The sequence below is a fragment of the Danio rerio genome, chromosome 25 (assembly GCF_052040795.2).
Source record: "Danio rerio strain M-AB ecotype USA chromosome 25, GRCz13ab, whole genome shotgun sequence".
NCBI lineage: Eukaryota > Metazoa > Chordata > Actinopteri > Cypriniformes > Danionidae > Danio > Danio rerio.
This window is the reverse complement of record NC_141045.1, coordinates 13,223,740-13,240,000: the sequence shown is the minus strand read 5'-3', so window position 1 is coordinate 13,240,000 and position 16,261 is coordinate 13,223,740. Positions and strand designations below refer to the sequence as shown.

The window sequence follows — 16,261 nt, the reverse complement described above, 5'->3', positions numbered from 1 at the left end:
CATCTGAGTTTTTGATTCTTTTAAATCATTAAAATACTATAATATATTTGCATGTGCAGTACCTGACTAAAGTCTTGTCGTTGATCCCAGTTATAAGAGCAACAAATAATAACTTGACTTCTAGTTGATCATTTGGAAAAGTGTCAGAAGGCAGATTTTTCCCATGAATCATCTGTTGAACTGCATCCCAATCATCACAAATACTGCAGAAAAACTATTTGGACTCACATGGACCCAAGATTCTCATTGTAATCAGTCAAGTTTGTTGAAGGAAAAATCATGGAGTTACATTCAGTGTGGGAGATCTGCAGAGTTGGTGGCAACATCAACAGCCTGAGGTATCAACACATTTGTGCCGCCCATTACATTACAAACCACAGGAGAGGGCAAATTCTTCAGCTGGACAAAAGAAGGTCAAGGTGCTCCAGGATTGGCCAGTCCAGTAACCAGACATTAACATTATTGAGGGGGTAAGATGAAAGATGAGGCATTGATGATGAATCCAAAGAATCTTGATGAACTCTGCGGGTCCTGCAAGAACGTTATTTCACCCCCTCTGTTCAAAACATATATCTCGATTCATTCAACGTTTGAATAGTCACATATTTGAATCGAATTTCAACCAGCTCACAGTGAATTGTTACATCCGTACCCTTAACTTAGTTTTTCACTACTCAAAAGTTGTTTAAAATGGCTGTTTAAATTCTGACATCAGTGGTTACATGAGGAACCCTTAGCACAGAATCTTCCATTTGCACCGAAGTACTGCCAAAATTTTTTCAGGTTGCTCAGTGACATCAGTGGTTCCATGAAATCCTTTAACAGACCCTTTCAATTGCATTAAACATCTTTATAGCAGAACATGGCTCTTTAGGTCGGCATTGATTAATGGTATGAAAAGTATTTTAGATTATGTATTGTTGTCAATCATTCCACGAAAAAAAAACAAAAAAACACACACACTGAACCTTGCTTCATTATAATAGATTCAGATTATTTGCACATTGAGAAAACTGTTATTTAACAACCGTTCACTAAAGTGTAGAATGGCTCTTATGTGGTGTCACTGAACTCCTAAATGCATTTGCATTTGTAATATTCAGGCCTACATTGACATAAAAAGTGTGAACAATTCAATTTCCATTTGAATATTCCACTCCAACATGATAGACAGAACTAAATTCTGTTTCACTTTGATTTTCTTGTACTCGTCGGCAAGCCCTCCTTGTCTTCCGAGCGGCTGTGTTTATCAGCGCTTTCCAGCGGATGCCCAAAGTGTTTGAGCTGGGAAAACTTCGAGAAACATAGTAATGGCGTTGGCGAAACTTCTGAAAACATTTATTAATCAGAGCCTGTGTTGTAATGGGTGCTAATTCACAAAATGATGATGCCAGCTGGCTCTTGTCACAGCTGCTCTGAAGAGGTCTAGTTTTTTTGTCTACCACTGGCACCAGTGCCGGGCTGCTGGAATGATAAAATCACAAATTCTGGCTATTTTTGTTCATCTGGATCTAATAATGTTTTATGGATTTTTCCAAATGTACTTTATCAATTGGAACTATGACCTAATGCCTAAAGTTTTATGGGTAATTTTAAACTTTTCATGTTATTTTTAAATGTTGCACGATGCGAAAGTTAATTAAACGATGTAAATACAATCTTTTAACATTGATACGTTTCTATCCTGCTTATTTTGCACTAATTACGCCTTCCAAATCTCTGTACGCCAATCAAATTTGATGATGAATATCTTTTAATTGTGTATCCTCAATTTGTGTTTGCAGACACATCGAGAACTGGTCCTTGCAGACGTTGAAAGATCTTGACATGGAGTTGTACACTGGGCTTCAGAGACTGTAAGTACCACACCGTGCAGAGGACTGATGACACTGCAAGCAAACCAATGCCTAGCCAGTGCCAGAGCATTGCAATAAAGCAACAAGAACTCACCAAAGATAGCTTTAGATTTGACATCTGCAGGAGCGTATTGCTAGGGATAGCATGCTAGCATGGGGCGAGTTTCACAGTGCCATCAAAATGCCTATTTCAAGCCAGCCCCACATAAAAAGTGCCTCCCCAAGGCCTGCTTTAAAATGATCAAATAATACGGCTGAAGTAGTCAGAAAATTTAATTACATCCCCAACGCCTTCCATCTGGTCAAGACTTTCTTTACCTCATTCAGTATCTTCTTCATAAGTGGGGCTTCCTCCTTCACAAGACCCCATCAAACCTTCTTTTCCCCCCTACTGTAGCTCAGAAACCGGGAGAAATAATTAATAAGGTTCTCATTAATGGTTAACTCTTATCATCACTATTTAAAGGGTTAGTTAGTACACCCTAAAAAGTTTGGTTATTAATTAGTCAACCTCATGCTGTTTCAGTACCCTGAGACCTCCGTTCATCTTCAGAACACAGATTAAGATATTTTGGATATTATATATATATTATATTATATATTATATATATATATAAACAATATTTGACATATTGTTGGCGGTTCATTCCGCTGTGGCGACCCCGGATTAATAAAGGGACTAAGCCTACAAGAAAATGAATGAATGAGTAGATAATAACCATATTTAAATAGATAAACAAATTATATATTTTTTTGTTTATATGTCATATTGTTTGCTAATAATTCTGGCTTCAACTGTGTATATATATTTATATAAATGACTTTAACTGTTAAAAGTTACTAGTGGATGATGAGAGAAATCTCAGATTTTATCTGAAATATCTTAAATTGTAACATCCAAAACATAAAATGAGCTTCAGGGGTAAGTAATGCAATGATACTGTTTGGATATGGGATTCTGTTAGATATGCAAATCCAATCATCAGTCTAGGGCACTTGAAAAATTGTGGGGGAAAAGTATTAAAGCCTATAATCATCTGGCTAATATCAAATACAGTACGCGTACATCTGCGGGTTGCAGCTAACTTGCCTTTAAACGGGCTGACAACACATATGCGTGCCTGGAGTCCATTTAACATGACAAATGACATGATTAGATTTCTCAACATTACAGAAGATTATATGACTCAGATATACTAGTATATAACTCAAGCAGTAATATTAAGTTAAATATTGACGGTCAATTAGAGAGTGAGAGACATAACCCAGAGAAAACCCAGCAGGGACAGGACGTCAACATGACGTCAGATTGACGCTGTACCCCAACGTCATGGGGACGTTACATTTGGTTTAGAATTGAAAATCAAGTTGACATTAAAAAACAAACGTCAGGCCGACTGCAGTGTCAATCTAAAATCAACCAAATTTTAATGTCAAATGATGTTACAGCTTGATGTTGTGTGGACGTTATCACTATGACATCTATCAGACGTTGGATTTTGGTTAACATACCTGATTAATAATGTCAGTAGTTCTCAATATGACGTTGGTTTAATATGTTGGATTTTAGTCACTTTCCAGCACAACTTAAAATCAACCAAATTTCAGTCATTTGACGTCGAAATTTAAAGTCAAAATAACGTTGACCTTAGAAGTTGGCTAGACTTTGAATTTTTTTGTCACCTAACATCATGACCTAAATCTAACCTAATATTAACATCCTATGACATTGTGAGCCTGCTGGGATATTACAGCATTATTACAAGGTCAAATATATAATGCAGAATGGGAAAAAAACAATAATTTCAACAATATGGAAGTTACAAAGAATGTAAATTGAAAAACATAATAATAATAATAATAATAATAATAATAATAATAATAATGACGATGATGATGATGATGATGATGATGATGATGATAATGATGACGATGATGATGATGATGAAAATAATAATAATAAAATGAAAGAAATTAAATTAAAATAGTAGATAATAGGCAGTGGCGCAGTAGGTAGTGCTGTCGCCTCACAGCAAGAAGGTCGCTGGGTCGCTGGTTCAACCTCGGCTCAGTTGGCGTTTCTGTGTGGAGTTTGCATGTTCTCCCTGGCTTCGCGTGGGATTCCTCCGGTTTCCCCAACAGTCAAAAGACATGTGGTACAGGTGAATTGGGTAGGCTAAATTGTCCGTAGTGTATGTGTGTGTGTGTGTGGATGTTTTCCAGAGATGGGTTGCAGCTGGAAGGGCATCCGCTGCGTAAAAACTTGCTGGATAAGTTGGCGGTTCATTCCGCTGTGGCGACTCCAGATTAATAAAGGGACTAAGCCGACAAGAAAATGAATGAATGAGTAGATAATAACCATATTTAAATAGATAAACAAATTATATATTTTTCTTTAATTAATAATGATGAAGATAAATATTATAATAATAACAACAATAATAATAATAAATAGTTAAATAGTTGATGAACAGATAAATAAATAAATAAATGAATAAATAAATTGTAATAATAATAATAATAATAATAATAATAATAAATAATTAAAATCATATTTAAATAGTTGATGAACAAATAAATTAATAAATAAGTAAATAAATAAATAAATAAATAAACAATCAACAAATTCCTCTTCTTCTTCTTCTTCTTATTATTATTATTAATAATAATAATAATAGTAATAATAATAATAATAATCTGGAAACTGAGTAGCCTTTAAAGTTAAAGCTTTCAAATATCTTAATTTGTGTTTCGAAGATGAAGTTTTGAGCAGTGTGAGGGTATGAGAGTAATTAATAACAGAATTTTCATTTTTGAGTGAATTAAACCAATAAGATAATTTGGCAGAACCTGGCCACTATAGGGAGTTCCAAAAATTCTAAAGTGAATGTGTGATCACATCATTTTCTAAGGAAACTTGTGTCGTTATTGAATCAGTCTAGTTTGGTGTGAGATCTTAATTTTCATGTTGGTAATTATCTGTGTTAAGCATCATGTTCATCGGGCTTAGTTCTCCCACCTCATGGTAAAAGGAATACTTTGGTGTAATCGCTGCCGCAAACGCCCATAATAACAAGAGCAGAGAGTGCTTTGTGCAAATAAACATCTCACAAATGCCAATGGTAAAAAAAAAAAAAAAAAAATGTATTCAATATACATAATTGATTCCAGCTGCCAGCGTAAATAACTCCGGGAGCAAGGATGCAGGCTCTTGATGATATTCTGCCCTTAATGATGTTACTTGAGAAGAGGAGACAGACTGGAAGTGAAGATTAGATGATGATTTTTTTTCCTTTACTTTCACATTTCCCCTTTTGACACTGCTTCGAGACGGCTATGCAATTAGCAACCCGCTTGGCCTGTAGCTGCTGTCAGAAGCATTTAAAATGACAAACGTGAACTGGTCTTTCACTCTTTTTTTTTAACCAGCTCACCTCCTCTTAGACCTACGATTTGCACAAATAAGATCTTTTTGCAAAATCTTTCAGGCTAATCAGAGCAACTTAGCTAAGTTGACTTTACCATAACCTAATTGTCCTTTGCCAGAGGTGGTTCATTGCATCTCTTACATAACAAAATATGCACAAACCAGAAAAGCTTGTAAGGAAAAAGATGTTAAGAAAGGATAAAGGACTGACCAACTGGAGTCAAACTTTGTTCATTAATTTTTTTTTTTACGTCGAGTGGAATTATCTACAGAGATAAAGGTTACACTTTAGTATGGTGAACGTGAAACAACAAACTGAGGATATGGTAAGGCGCCCCTATCAATCAATATTGGTGGACGGGGGGACCACACTCCTACGTCAAGTTGCGGTCGATCTAAAAAATGCTCTAATTGGTCCACCGTTTTTATGTTGTTAAAAAAAATTAGAACTTTGTGTGTTTATATCACCCTAGTAGGATGGTCTATATACTATGCCTACACATATGTCTGTCCAAACAGCTTGAAAAGTAGATTTTGCACCATAGATGCCCTTATAGTGACTTATTAACTGCCTATTGTTTATAGATTGACTGTTTATTAGTACACAAAGGTACATATTCTGCACGATCTTATTCTACATTCATAATCCTACCAATGCCTAACTAACATTAATAACTATTAATAAGCAACAAATTAGGAGTTTATTAAGCTAAAAGTCATAGTTATTGGTACATTAACTTAGTACATTAAAATAAAGCGTGACCAAAATAGATTATGGAAATATTTGTGAGGGGACATTGGAAAAATCAGAAATATCGTTTCAAAGGAAGAGATGGAGATGCTTCTCCATGCCTTTATCTCTTCACGGTTGGATGATATGTGAACGTTTCATATTAATCACACATGCTTATTCTGAACATATGTGAAAGACACTTTGTCACCTTACGATTATAAGGTTCTATCTGATATTTTTGTCAAAATTGAGTTATTGGCATATTCTTATTAAATAACAACGTATTTACATTATGGGATGTTTTTTATATGTTGTTTACATTTTAGGTCTTTTTATTAAAAAAAAAAAAAATGTTACACACATACTGTTTACTATGGAATGCAAAAACCTTAAGGCTCATTATCTCAAAATCATCCAGAACGCAGATAGAACCTTATTATTTAAAGGTGATGACTTGTCCGATTTTATTTTAGAGAGCAGGCGTGAGGTTCAGCTGTGTCCTTTTCATTTTCTGTCTAATTCAGGCTAATATGGCTAAAAGCTGCTCTGACTGACACTATTTACACAGCATAGGCAAAGTGCATGCTTTAAGAGGCATGGTGCTTTTGCTGGTGATGTGTAGCTGATCCGCAAATGCACATTATGTTAGCTGAACAATCAGAGCCTCTTGAGGAGGGGCTTTTTGAAGGAACTAGGAAATATGACAGTCGTTTACATGTTAGCTGAGTAGTAGTATATAATTAAAGATATACAAAACAATAACATTATTTTTAGTGAAGCATGAGCACACATGCCCCCCCACCCCCCCCCCCCCCACCCCCACCCCCCACCCCCCAATATCTGTAAAAGGCGCTAAATAAACCTTAACTTACTTACTTGGGACAGTATTTTAAGAGGACTGAAACAAAAAAAAAAAACCTCTAAGTGCCAGCTGAAATAGTTGAGTAATTTAACTTTTTTGGCAAAGAAGACTTATTTTCATTTTCATTTTAATGCAAAATAAATGAACATGAACATATACAGTTGAAAGCAGAAATTTGCATACACTTTAAAATAGGGAACACAACTATTTTTTCAAATGTCCGATGGTAAACAATACTAAACGTTTACTATTTTAGGTCCGTTAGGATTAACTAAATCATTTACATTTGCTAAATGCCAGAATAAAGATAATTCTTTAAATTGTTTTTATTAATTTCTAGACATACACAAGTTTACATAAATTTGGTATTTTTTGGTCTAATGTTTTGGGTATCCTTCCACAAGCTTCTCACAATAGTTTGCAGGAATTTTGGCCCATTTATCCTGTTAGACTTGGTGTAACTGAGTCAGATTTGTAGGCTGTCTTGCTCGCACAAGCTTTTTCAACTCTGCCCACTCATTTTCTATAGGATTGAGATCAGGGCTTTGTGATGGCCACTCCAAAACATTCTCTCTGTTGTCCTTTAAGCACATTTTAACTAATTTGGTAGTATGCTTAGGGTCTGTTTGGAAGACCCATTTGTGGCCAAGTTTTAATTTCCTGGCTGATGTCTTGAGATGTTGCTTCAGTATATCTACATAATGTTCTTTCTTCATGATGCCATCTATGCTGTGAAGTGGACCAGTCCCTCCTGCAGCAAAACAGCCCCACAACATGATGCTGCCATACCCATACTTTACAGTTGGGATGGTGTTCCTAGCCTGTAAGCTTTCCCTTTTGTTCTCCAAATGTAACACTGGTCATTATGGCCAAACAGTTCAATCTTAGTTCCATCAGACCACAGGACATGTCAAAAAATTATTCTTTTCCCCAGTGTAATTTAGCAAATTATAATCTGGCCTTTTTGTTGATTCTGGCTTGTTGATTTTCCCATGTTGTCACACAAGGACGCTGTGTGTTTGAGATTTTCATTCTACAGTTGTGGCTCCAATTAACACAAATGTTGTCAATTAACCAATCAGAAACTTACAAATCCTTGACACCATATATAATAACAATTTCTCAAAAAATCTCTCTCTCATTATTCTTCTATTAAGCATAACAGAAACAAATTTGATAATCCTAACTTACATAAAGAGAAAAAGTTTAGTCACATTAACATCTGACTTTTTTAAATGATTATGTGCCTTTTTATACAGTGTAAGTGAACTTCTGGTTTCAACTGTATGCAGAGAAAATAGCCAATTTTAGAACTTCAGAGGGTTTTGCATCAGAACTTTTGGTTTATACAATTTTCCAGTTCACAACATCAAATGTGCAAATAATATTATTGTTATTAAAGTTTTCTCATTCATAGGAAATTACTAATTCATGTTTATTTGTCTCTTCCATTTTAGGAACATTGTGAACTGCAACTTGCGTACGATCCAGTCGCGAGCCTTTGCTAAGAATCCCCACCTGCGCTACATGTGAGTCCTGTGTGCTAAATTCTTCCCCTCATTTGAAAGTCAATGGTTTGTTTCTAAAGACGCATACAGACAGAGATGTATTAGGAAGTTGGGTTCATTTGTTTACCTATACTAGGCATTTCTTAAGTAGGCCATGTTTAGAAAATAAGGAAGATGCATTTTCCATCTTTGAATGCTCTGTGTGGTATCATGACTGCTCTTATTCAAGAGATGCCTCGGCCCTTGGTGCATAATTTATGAAGATAAAGTTCTCCGCACTGTGTTACAGAGCATCACCCGCAGCCATTTTTCACAAGTGAGCTTCTGCGAGCAGCCGGCAGACACATACGTTGGTTTTAATCTGTAAAGAGCAGCTTTGCAGACCGCTTGTTAACATATCATCTTTGTCTATAGCTGTTTGATGATTTCAAATTGCTTGACCGAAATGACTCCTTTCGATAATTGGCTTAACAATCTGCGCCATAATGCGGCGGCGTGTGCCTCTTGAAATTCTCGGTGTTAGATTGCCTGCTCGCTTCCTCATTCTGACAGTCGGCAAAGACCCTCTGTTGTGTGCTCTGAATAAACAAAGATTGTTTGAGGTAGAGCTGCCTGAGTTGCAGGGGGAAAAAATGGTGGAGAATGCGGGCAATGAGAGAGAGATGATTTACTTAATGAAGGCTGAATGGGACGAGTGTGACAGGACTGTTATTTCCCAATTTCCTGCCAGTGAGCAGTGGAAAGGACATGGAAGCGCAGGCTGTCACCTCCACACAGTCCGCCCCAATTTGTGCTGTCCATCACGCTGCAAATGCACTTCTTATTTTCTCTCTGTCATAAAGAGACGGGGATGAGATTTTTGTGTTGGTGAGCGCTCTCTGTGAATGTCTTGTGTACAAAATGTACAGGAACTCTTTGTGTCATGTGTTTGTCACTACATGTGTCCACTGTTAGCACTTTGGTAGGGTGTGAGGGAACATTTATTCATGTCAAGCTTCAGGTAAGACCTGGACACTAGCAGTCCGTTTGCTCAAACTGTGTTTGCACTTGGGCTACAGTGCATGTGTGTAGAAGATTGCATTTTTTCCGGTGGACTACATAAACACAAACGTTTCCCAGAAATTCTGTCAAATTCAATTAATTATGGGTAAATTTCCAAAAGTATGGTTAGCCAAGTTTAAAATAGTTGTAGACTTTTCAGTAGTCTTAGTTTTTATTTAGTTTTGATTTTTTTGTTTTCAAATTAAGTTAGTTTTAATTAGTTTTAGAGGTAGATTTACTAGTTTTTATATTTTGAAATTGCTTAGTTTTAGTTTAGTTTTTTCCCCTATATTGAAATATTTGATAGGTGTAAGATTCAAAATAATCTGAATAAATATTGCATAATAACTCAACCAAAAAAACTTTTTTGAAATGTATTCAGAGGACACATGACCACTATCATCCACCACTATCGTTTTTCCATCCTTAAATTCAAATACAACAGCCCAAAAGATAGCAAGCCTCAGTACAATATGTGTGCAATTCCAGCCTGATCTCACAGGGGAAACGTAACTATTTTACGTTTTGTCATTTTAGTGGCTAATTCATACAAATTTGTATGAATTCAGCTGTATGAATGAGATCTTAAGAATTTAAAGACCTCCCGTTAGTTTTCAACATATCAAACGTAGTTGGAAATCATGATTTTAGTCAGTCAAAACATCTCCCTGATCTGAGAAGTTTCTTACAATTTAGTTTAGCCATAGTGTACCTGTGACAGTTTAATCAGCTGTCCAAGTTTGATTCAGTCACAGCAGTAATTAGTTTGTGGTTAAGTCAGAGTGATAATTGCGGCCCTTTCTTAGTGCACTCCAAAAACATGTACATATCAAGTCAAAATTATTAGTCCCCCTTTGATTTTTGGGATTTTTTAAATATTTCCTAAATTATATAAATTTTAGGAAATTTTCACAGTATGTCTGATAATATTTTTTCTTCTGGAGAAAGTCTTAATTGTTTTTATTTCGCCTAGAATAAAAGTAGTTTTTAAATTTTTAAATACTATTTTAGGGTCAAAATTACTAGCCCCTTTAAGCATTTTTTTTGGAAAGTCTACAGATAATAATAATTAAATAAACTAATAATTCTGACTGCAACTGTATGCCATTTAAAATAACCAGCTGTATCCTTTTCATTTTCTGTCTGATTCAGGCTCAAACTAAAACAGCTACTCTGACACTATTTACACAATATAGGCAAATCATAGGTCAATCTAACATATGTTGAGAATGTCAACATTTTTTTTTAATTATTATTATTATATATTTTTAGGTGTTTTTTGCCTTTTATTGGGATAGGATAGTGAAAGACAGAGAGGAAAGCATTGGGAGCTGAGAGAGGGGAAGGATGGGCATAGGACTTTGAGCCAGGATTCGAACTCGGGTCGCCCTGAGCACCTATGTTGGCTCACTTAACATTTTTAAAAAGTAATTCAATAATAATAATAATAAAAAAAAATGACTTTTTTTTTTTTTTTTTTTGGTTTCTTGAAATAAAATGTATTTTTAATGACAACAAATAAACAATTTATTAATTTTTTACATGTCATCGTATGGCTATATCTGATTTGCATATGAGGTTGAGGCTTCGTGTTTTTGTGTGGTTTTATGATTTGCTTACAACAGTAGAAAAAAAAATATTATACACAATAAAATTTGTAAAAAAAAAAAAAAGGAAATGTCTTGTTTAAATTAAGTATGGAGGCAAGCAAACAAGCTTATTACTCGCATAATTACTATAAGATTAACATATAGCAAACAAACAAAATAAATAGATGAATAAAAAATCTATCATTATGGAAGTTTTGTGTTTTAACGAAGATGGTTCAGACTATGGATTTCTGACAGAGTTTTGGAAAACACTTGTCAATACAGTACATTATTTTGCTAATAATGCATTGTGAGTTACGTTGTTATATGTGCCATATTATACCTTCAGCCAATGATAGGTGTGATATCTGAGACCGAGGCTAAGTTTAATCCACAAAGCACTAGTAATCGTGTACGGTGATCAAAACAATAGATATCGGTGTGTCTTTCTCTTGAGGACTCTGTGTTAGTGTGTGTGAAAGTCAGCAGGCGTAACAACAGTAATGCTAGTGTCTCTTTTTTGGCCTTTTTGTTTTATTCTCCATCCCGTGTGTGGTCTTCACAGAGCTCTGACTTTTATGAGCGAGAAATCCCAGAGATTTCCAGAAGTGCCATTCACAACACACAAGGGGTCAGGTCCCGGCAACAAAGCAGCAGTGTTCTGATCCGTTTCCCATTTCTGTTTTATGCCCTTAAAACTTTTGACACCAATGATTCATATTTCTCACTGAACTCAAGTTAAGAAATACACCATTGCTGTTCTGAATCATTATTCTCTTATTTTTTTTGCAAGTAGTTTTGTTTTTATTTCAAAAATTCTGAAAATGCTAATTTTTTTTCAGAGAACATATGTTGTTTTCACATATCTTTTTCTATTTATTTACAACGCAACAATGTTTTGTGATCATACAAATGCATATTTTTAAAAACACAAATTCTTAGTGTGCTTAATGCAGAAGTATTTGACAAACCACTTGTGGGTGACACACTGTTTTCCTCTCCATATGCACCAGACACCTATTTATAAGCGCCCTATTTGCTTAGCTTAGTTTAGCATAGATCATTGAATCAGATTAGACCATTACCATCTTGCTAAAAAAAAAAAAAAACAATAAAGAGCTTTTCCTATTTAAAGCTAGACTTTTCTGTAGTTACATAGCCTACTAAGATTGACAGAAATTATATTATCCATCGCTTGAAAATGGTCCCCAGCTAGATACCTAGGCAACACTGCTGCATAATATCATTGTGTCTGCTGCACCCATGGCATCGGAGCAAAGTTCCCTGATTAATATTATTTTTTTCATGCTAATGGTTTAATCTGATTCAATTATTTATGCTAAACTAAGCTAAAATGGTCAGACTCTGAGATTGGCTGAATGGATTCAAAGATGATGAAACTCAACTGTTTTTTACTTTAGATGACTTGTAAAATGAGCCTATTTTAATTGAATATTATTTTATAATATTAATAAAACACCATCAACAATAAAACATGGTGCATAAATAATCAAACGTGCATATATATATATATATATATATATATATATATATATATATATATATATATATATATATATATATATATATATATATATATATATATATATATAAATAATCAAACGTGCATATATATATATATATATATATATATATATATATATATATATATATATATATGAAAAATACATTTTATTTTATTTTATTAACAGCTAAATTTGTCTGTATGTCTAAAAAAAATCTAAAAAATCTAAATCTAAAAATAAAAAAAATTATATTTTATGCTACAGCTCTGTCTGGTTCTCAAATCCGATTGGCTAATAGCCGTGTGATATTCCTGTTATAGTTCTCGTACAGCCTCTTCACACTTCTGTATTACTCCGCCCACATAGAGTGACAGCAGATGGATAAACTCTTTACAGTTTGACAATTATTGCAGCTGTTGGACAACATAATGTACTTTTGAGACTTTTTAGTCAACAATAGTTGTTTAGATTGCAACTATGTAGTTTATTTATAAGGATAAAGCCTATTTTAAATATTATTAATTTCGGAGATACAGTGCGTTGACATCCATCTGCCTGAGCAAAGACAGTTGACATTGTCTATCCACAAGATGCCAACAGAGACCGCACAATAAACTCTGACAGGAGAAAAGCTCAGCATATTTCTAACTATAGCTGATCAAATCATTATTAAATTGGTATGTGACTTTCTAAGTCGACCTCTCTCTTTTGTATGTTGTAGTGTTGTATTTATACCATAGCAATTGTAGTGTATTGAGTGTGAGATGGGACTCGATATCAGGAAAGCATGTATTGTGTGTTGGCCACTCTTTGTATAACCCTGAGTTTCTTTTTGGTTGGCCATCTGTTTGTTTCTAATGAGTCTTCTGTTTTTTATTACTGCAGACTAGTTCAGTTGATGGAAACCAAGAAGAAATGCTCGCATGTGTTTAACGTTTTTCCTTATCATAAACACAACAGTAATCCGGTAGTGTTTATTATTGTGATATCCCAATTGCAACAGAGAAATACTGGGAATTGACTCTAGACTGATGACATTTCCTTCTATAATCTTATAATGTGAGCAACATCCGCTGTTTTTTCTTCATTTTAGACATTACGCTAGACAATCATTCAAATACTAGCTCCAAAGTGACGTTTGTGAAGTAGCAATGGTTTCAGCTTTTCTGACGTCAGCTGCAGATGTGAAGAAATGGCTAAAGAAAGTAGCTCCTCATATAAAAGGATTTTGAGACTCTTTGTGTTTGATTTATTAAATTTTATATACACGATTATGTCGTCAAACTGTTGTCTAAACGCAATATCACATTCGTAGCAGTGCAGTATGCTTGTATATCGTCACTCGTGGGACACTAAGGCACTTGGCCTGCAGTTTCGTGCCAAAGCTCGCCTCCCACCATTTCGCACTGCTGCTCATGATATTTCTTATATTATATTATATTGTATTATATTATATTATATTATATTATATTATATTATATTATATTATATTATATTATATTTATTCATTTTCTTTTTGGCTTAGTCCCTTTATTAATCTGGGGTCGCCACAGCGGAATGAACCGCCAACTTATCCAACACGTTTTTTACGCAGTGGATGGCCATCCAGCCGCATCCCACATCCACACACTCTCATTCACACACACACTCATACACTACGGACAATTTAGCCTACCCAATTCACCTGTATCGCATGGCTTTAGACTGTGGGGGAAACCGGAGCACCCAGAGGTAACCCACACGAACGCAGGGAGAACATGCTAACCCCACACAGAAACGCCAACTGACCCAGCCGAGGCTCGTACCAGTGACCCAGTGACCTTCTTGCTGTGAGGCGACAGCACAACCTACTGCGTCGCCTATATTGTATTATATTATATATTATTAAATTATTAAAAAATATATATATTAAATTATATAAAATATATATAATGAAAATTTTTAAAAACACAATTTTATTAAATAAAAACAAGCAGAAGTTCAATAAAGCCGTGTCATGAAATAAACATTTAATAAAATATTAGAAAATGTATTATTATTATTATTAATATCATTATTATTTTGCTGAATCATTTAGGTCAGCTTTGCATTTACATCGTCTTTAAAACAGTAACTTTTGGCAGCCTCTTGTTTTGGCGGTTCACCAAGCTTTTTGACCCTTGTTGTAAGAGTTTTGCTGTCGAGGGACCTGTTGCCTTGTGTTTATACCTTGTTTTCATACCATGACCGCCAAAGGAAATTTGTTTTCAGCAGCTTTAGATAAAAGACAAAGAAATCAATACGGGGGGCCTATTGCTTTGGTCGACCTGCTTTTTGAAGTGGGGCGTTCGCTTTCATGTGTCTGCTAGCTATGTGTGCCGAAATGAAAGGTTGCCTTCTGGATTTCAACACGAGCATTCTTTTTTTTTCATTGGACAATGGAGAAGAGGACACAATATGTCCAGGAATGGTTATCATGGGTATCTTGTAAAGGTTATTCCCGAGAGGAATGGCAGAGGGGGACCAGGGAGTAGCTCTCATTAAAACCTTCCAGTCTTTCATCACAACAATGCTTGAAACAAAATGGCATACTTCTTTTATGTACTGTAGACTGCTCGCTAGCTTTCATTTATGTTTTTGTAGACTTTTGATAGACGGGCATGTTTAAATTCAATTAGTGCTGTGGTGATGCAATGTTATACAGATGGAAGTCAGAATTATTAGCCCCCCTTTGAATTCTTTATTTCTTATTTTTAAATTTCCCAAAACGATGTTTAATAGAGTAAGGGAATTTTCACAGTATGTCTGAAAATTTATATATATTTTTTTTTCTGGAAAAAGTCTTGTTTGTTTTATTTTGGTTAGTATAAAAGCAGTTTTAATAAAAAAAAAAAAAAACATTTTTTCACCTAGTTATAATAATATAATAATACATATCATATAATCATATAATATATTATACCGTCTCTGTTAAAAAAAAAAAAAAAAAAAACGTGATATTAATTTTAGGTCATATTGCCCACCCCTAATCTCTCTCTCTCTCTCTCTCTCTCTCTCTCTCTCTCTCTCTCTCTCTCTCTCTCTCTCTCTCTCTCTCTCTCTCTCTCTCTCTCTCTCTCTCTCTCTCTCTCTCTCTCTCGCTCTCTCTCTCTCTCTCTCTATATATATATATATATACCTTTTTTTGGTCTCTTTTCATTTTTGCTTTACCTATCTTTTTTCAATTTGATTGTTATTTATGTATTCTGGATATGTTTTGTTGGGATGTTTGCTTTGTCTCGCTTTTCACTTTTTTTTCATATATATATATATATATATATATATATATATATATATATATATATATATATATATATATATATATATATATATATATATATATTTGGAATTGTTTTATTTTTTATTTGCTTTGCTTTTTGCTTTTTACCTTTTTATGATCTGTTTGGATTTTTACCTTACCTTGCCTTTTCAATTTGATTTTTATTTAATTATTTGTTTATTCTTGGATATGTTTTGCTTAGTTTTTTCTTTTATGTTTCATTGTTTCGTTTTGATTTTTGCTTTGTCTTGGGTTTTACTTAGATTTTTATTCAAATGTTTGGATTTTTTTGCATTCCGTTTTGCTTTACCTTTTTATGATCTGTTTTGAATTTTGCTTTATCTTGCTCTTTTTAGTTTAATTTTTATTTATTTATTTTTGTTATGTTTGGTTTTGGATTTTTTCTGTCTTGCTTTTCACT

The 16,261-nt window shown here is 34.3% G+C and overlaps 1 protein-coding gene across 13 annotated transcripts in view; it reads left to right on the top strand.

Annotated features, from left to right (window-relative positions):
• Nucleotides 1-16,261, top strand: part of ntrk3a (neurotrophic tyrosine kinase, receptor, type 3a) — a 441,806-nt gene that overhangs the window by 125,943 nt on the left and 299,602 nt on the right. For 12 of the 13 annotated variants that reach the window (XM_087311051.2, XM_087311053.2, XM_087311049.2 and 9 more), the window contains 2 exons: nucleotides 1,785-1,856; nucleotides 8,336-8,407. Coding sequence is in view for 3 of the 13 variants with exons in the window: in XM_087311045.1 (XP_087167171.1) it covers nucleotides 1,785-1,856; nucleotides 8,336-8,407 (144 nt within the window). In the remaining 10 variants the exon portion in view is untranslated. Of the gene's footprint in view, nucleotides 1-1,784; nucleotides 1,857-8,335; nucleotides 8,485-16,261 lie in introns of all 13 variants that reach the window. The other variant, XM_088651687.1, reaches the window with a different exon arrangement.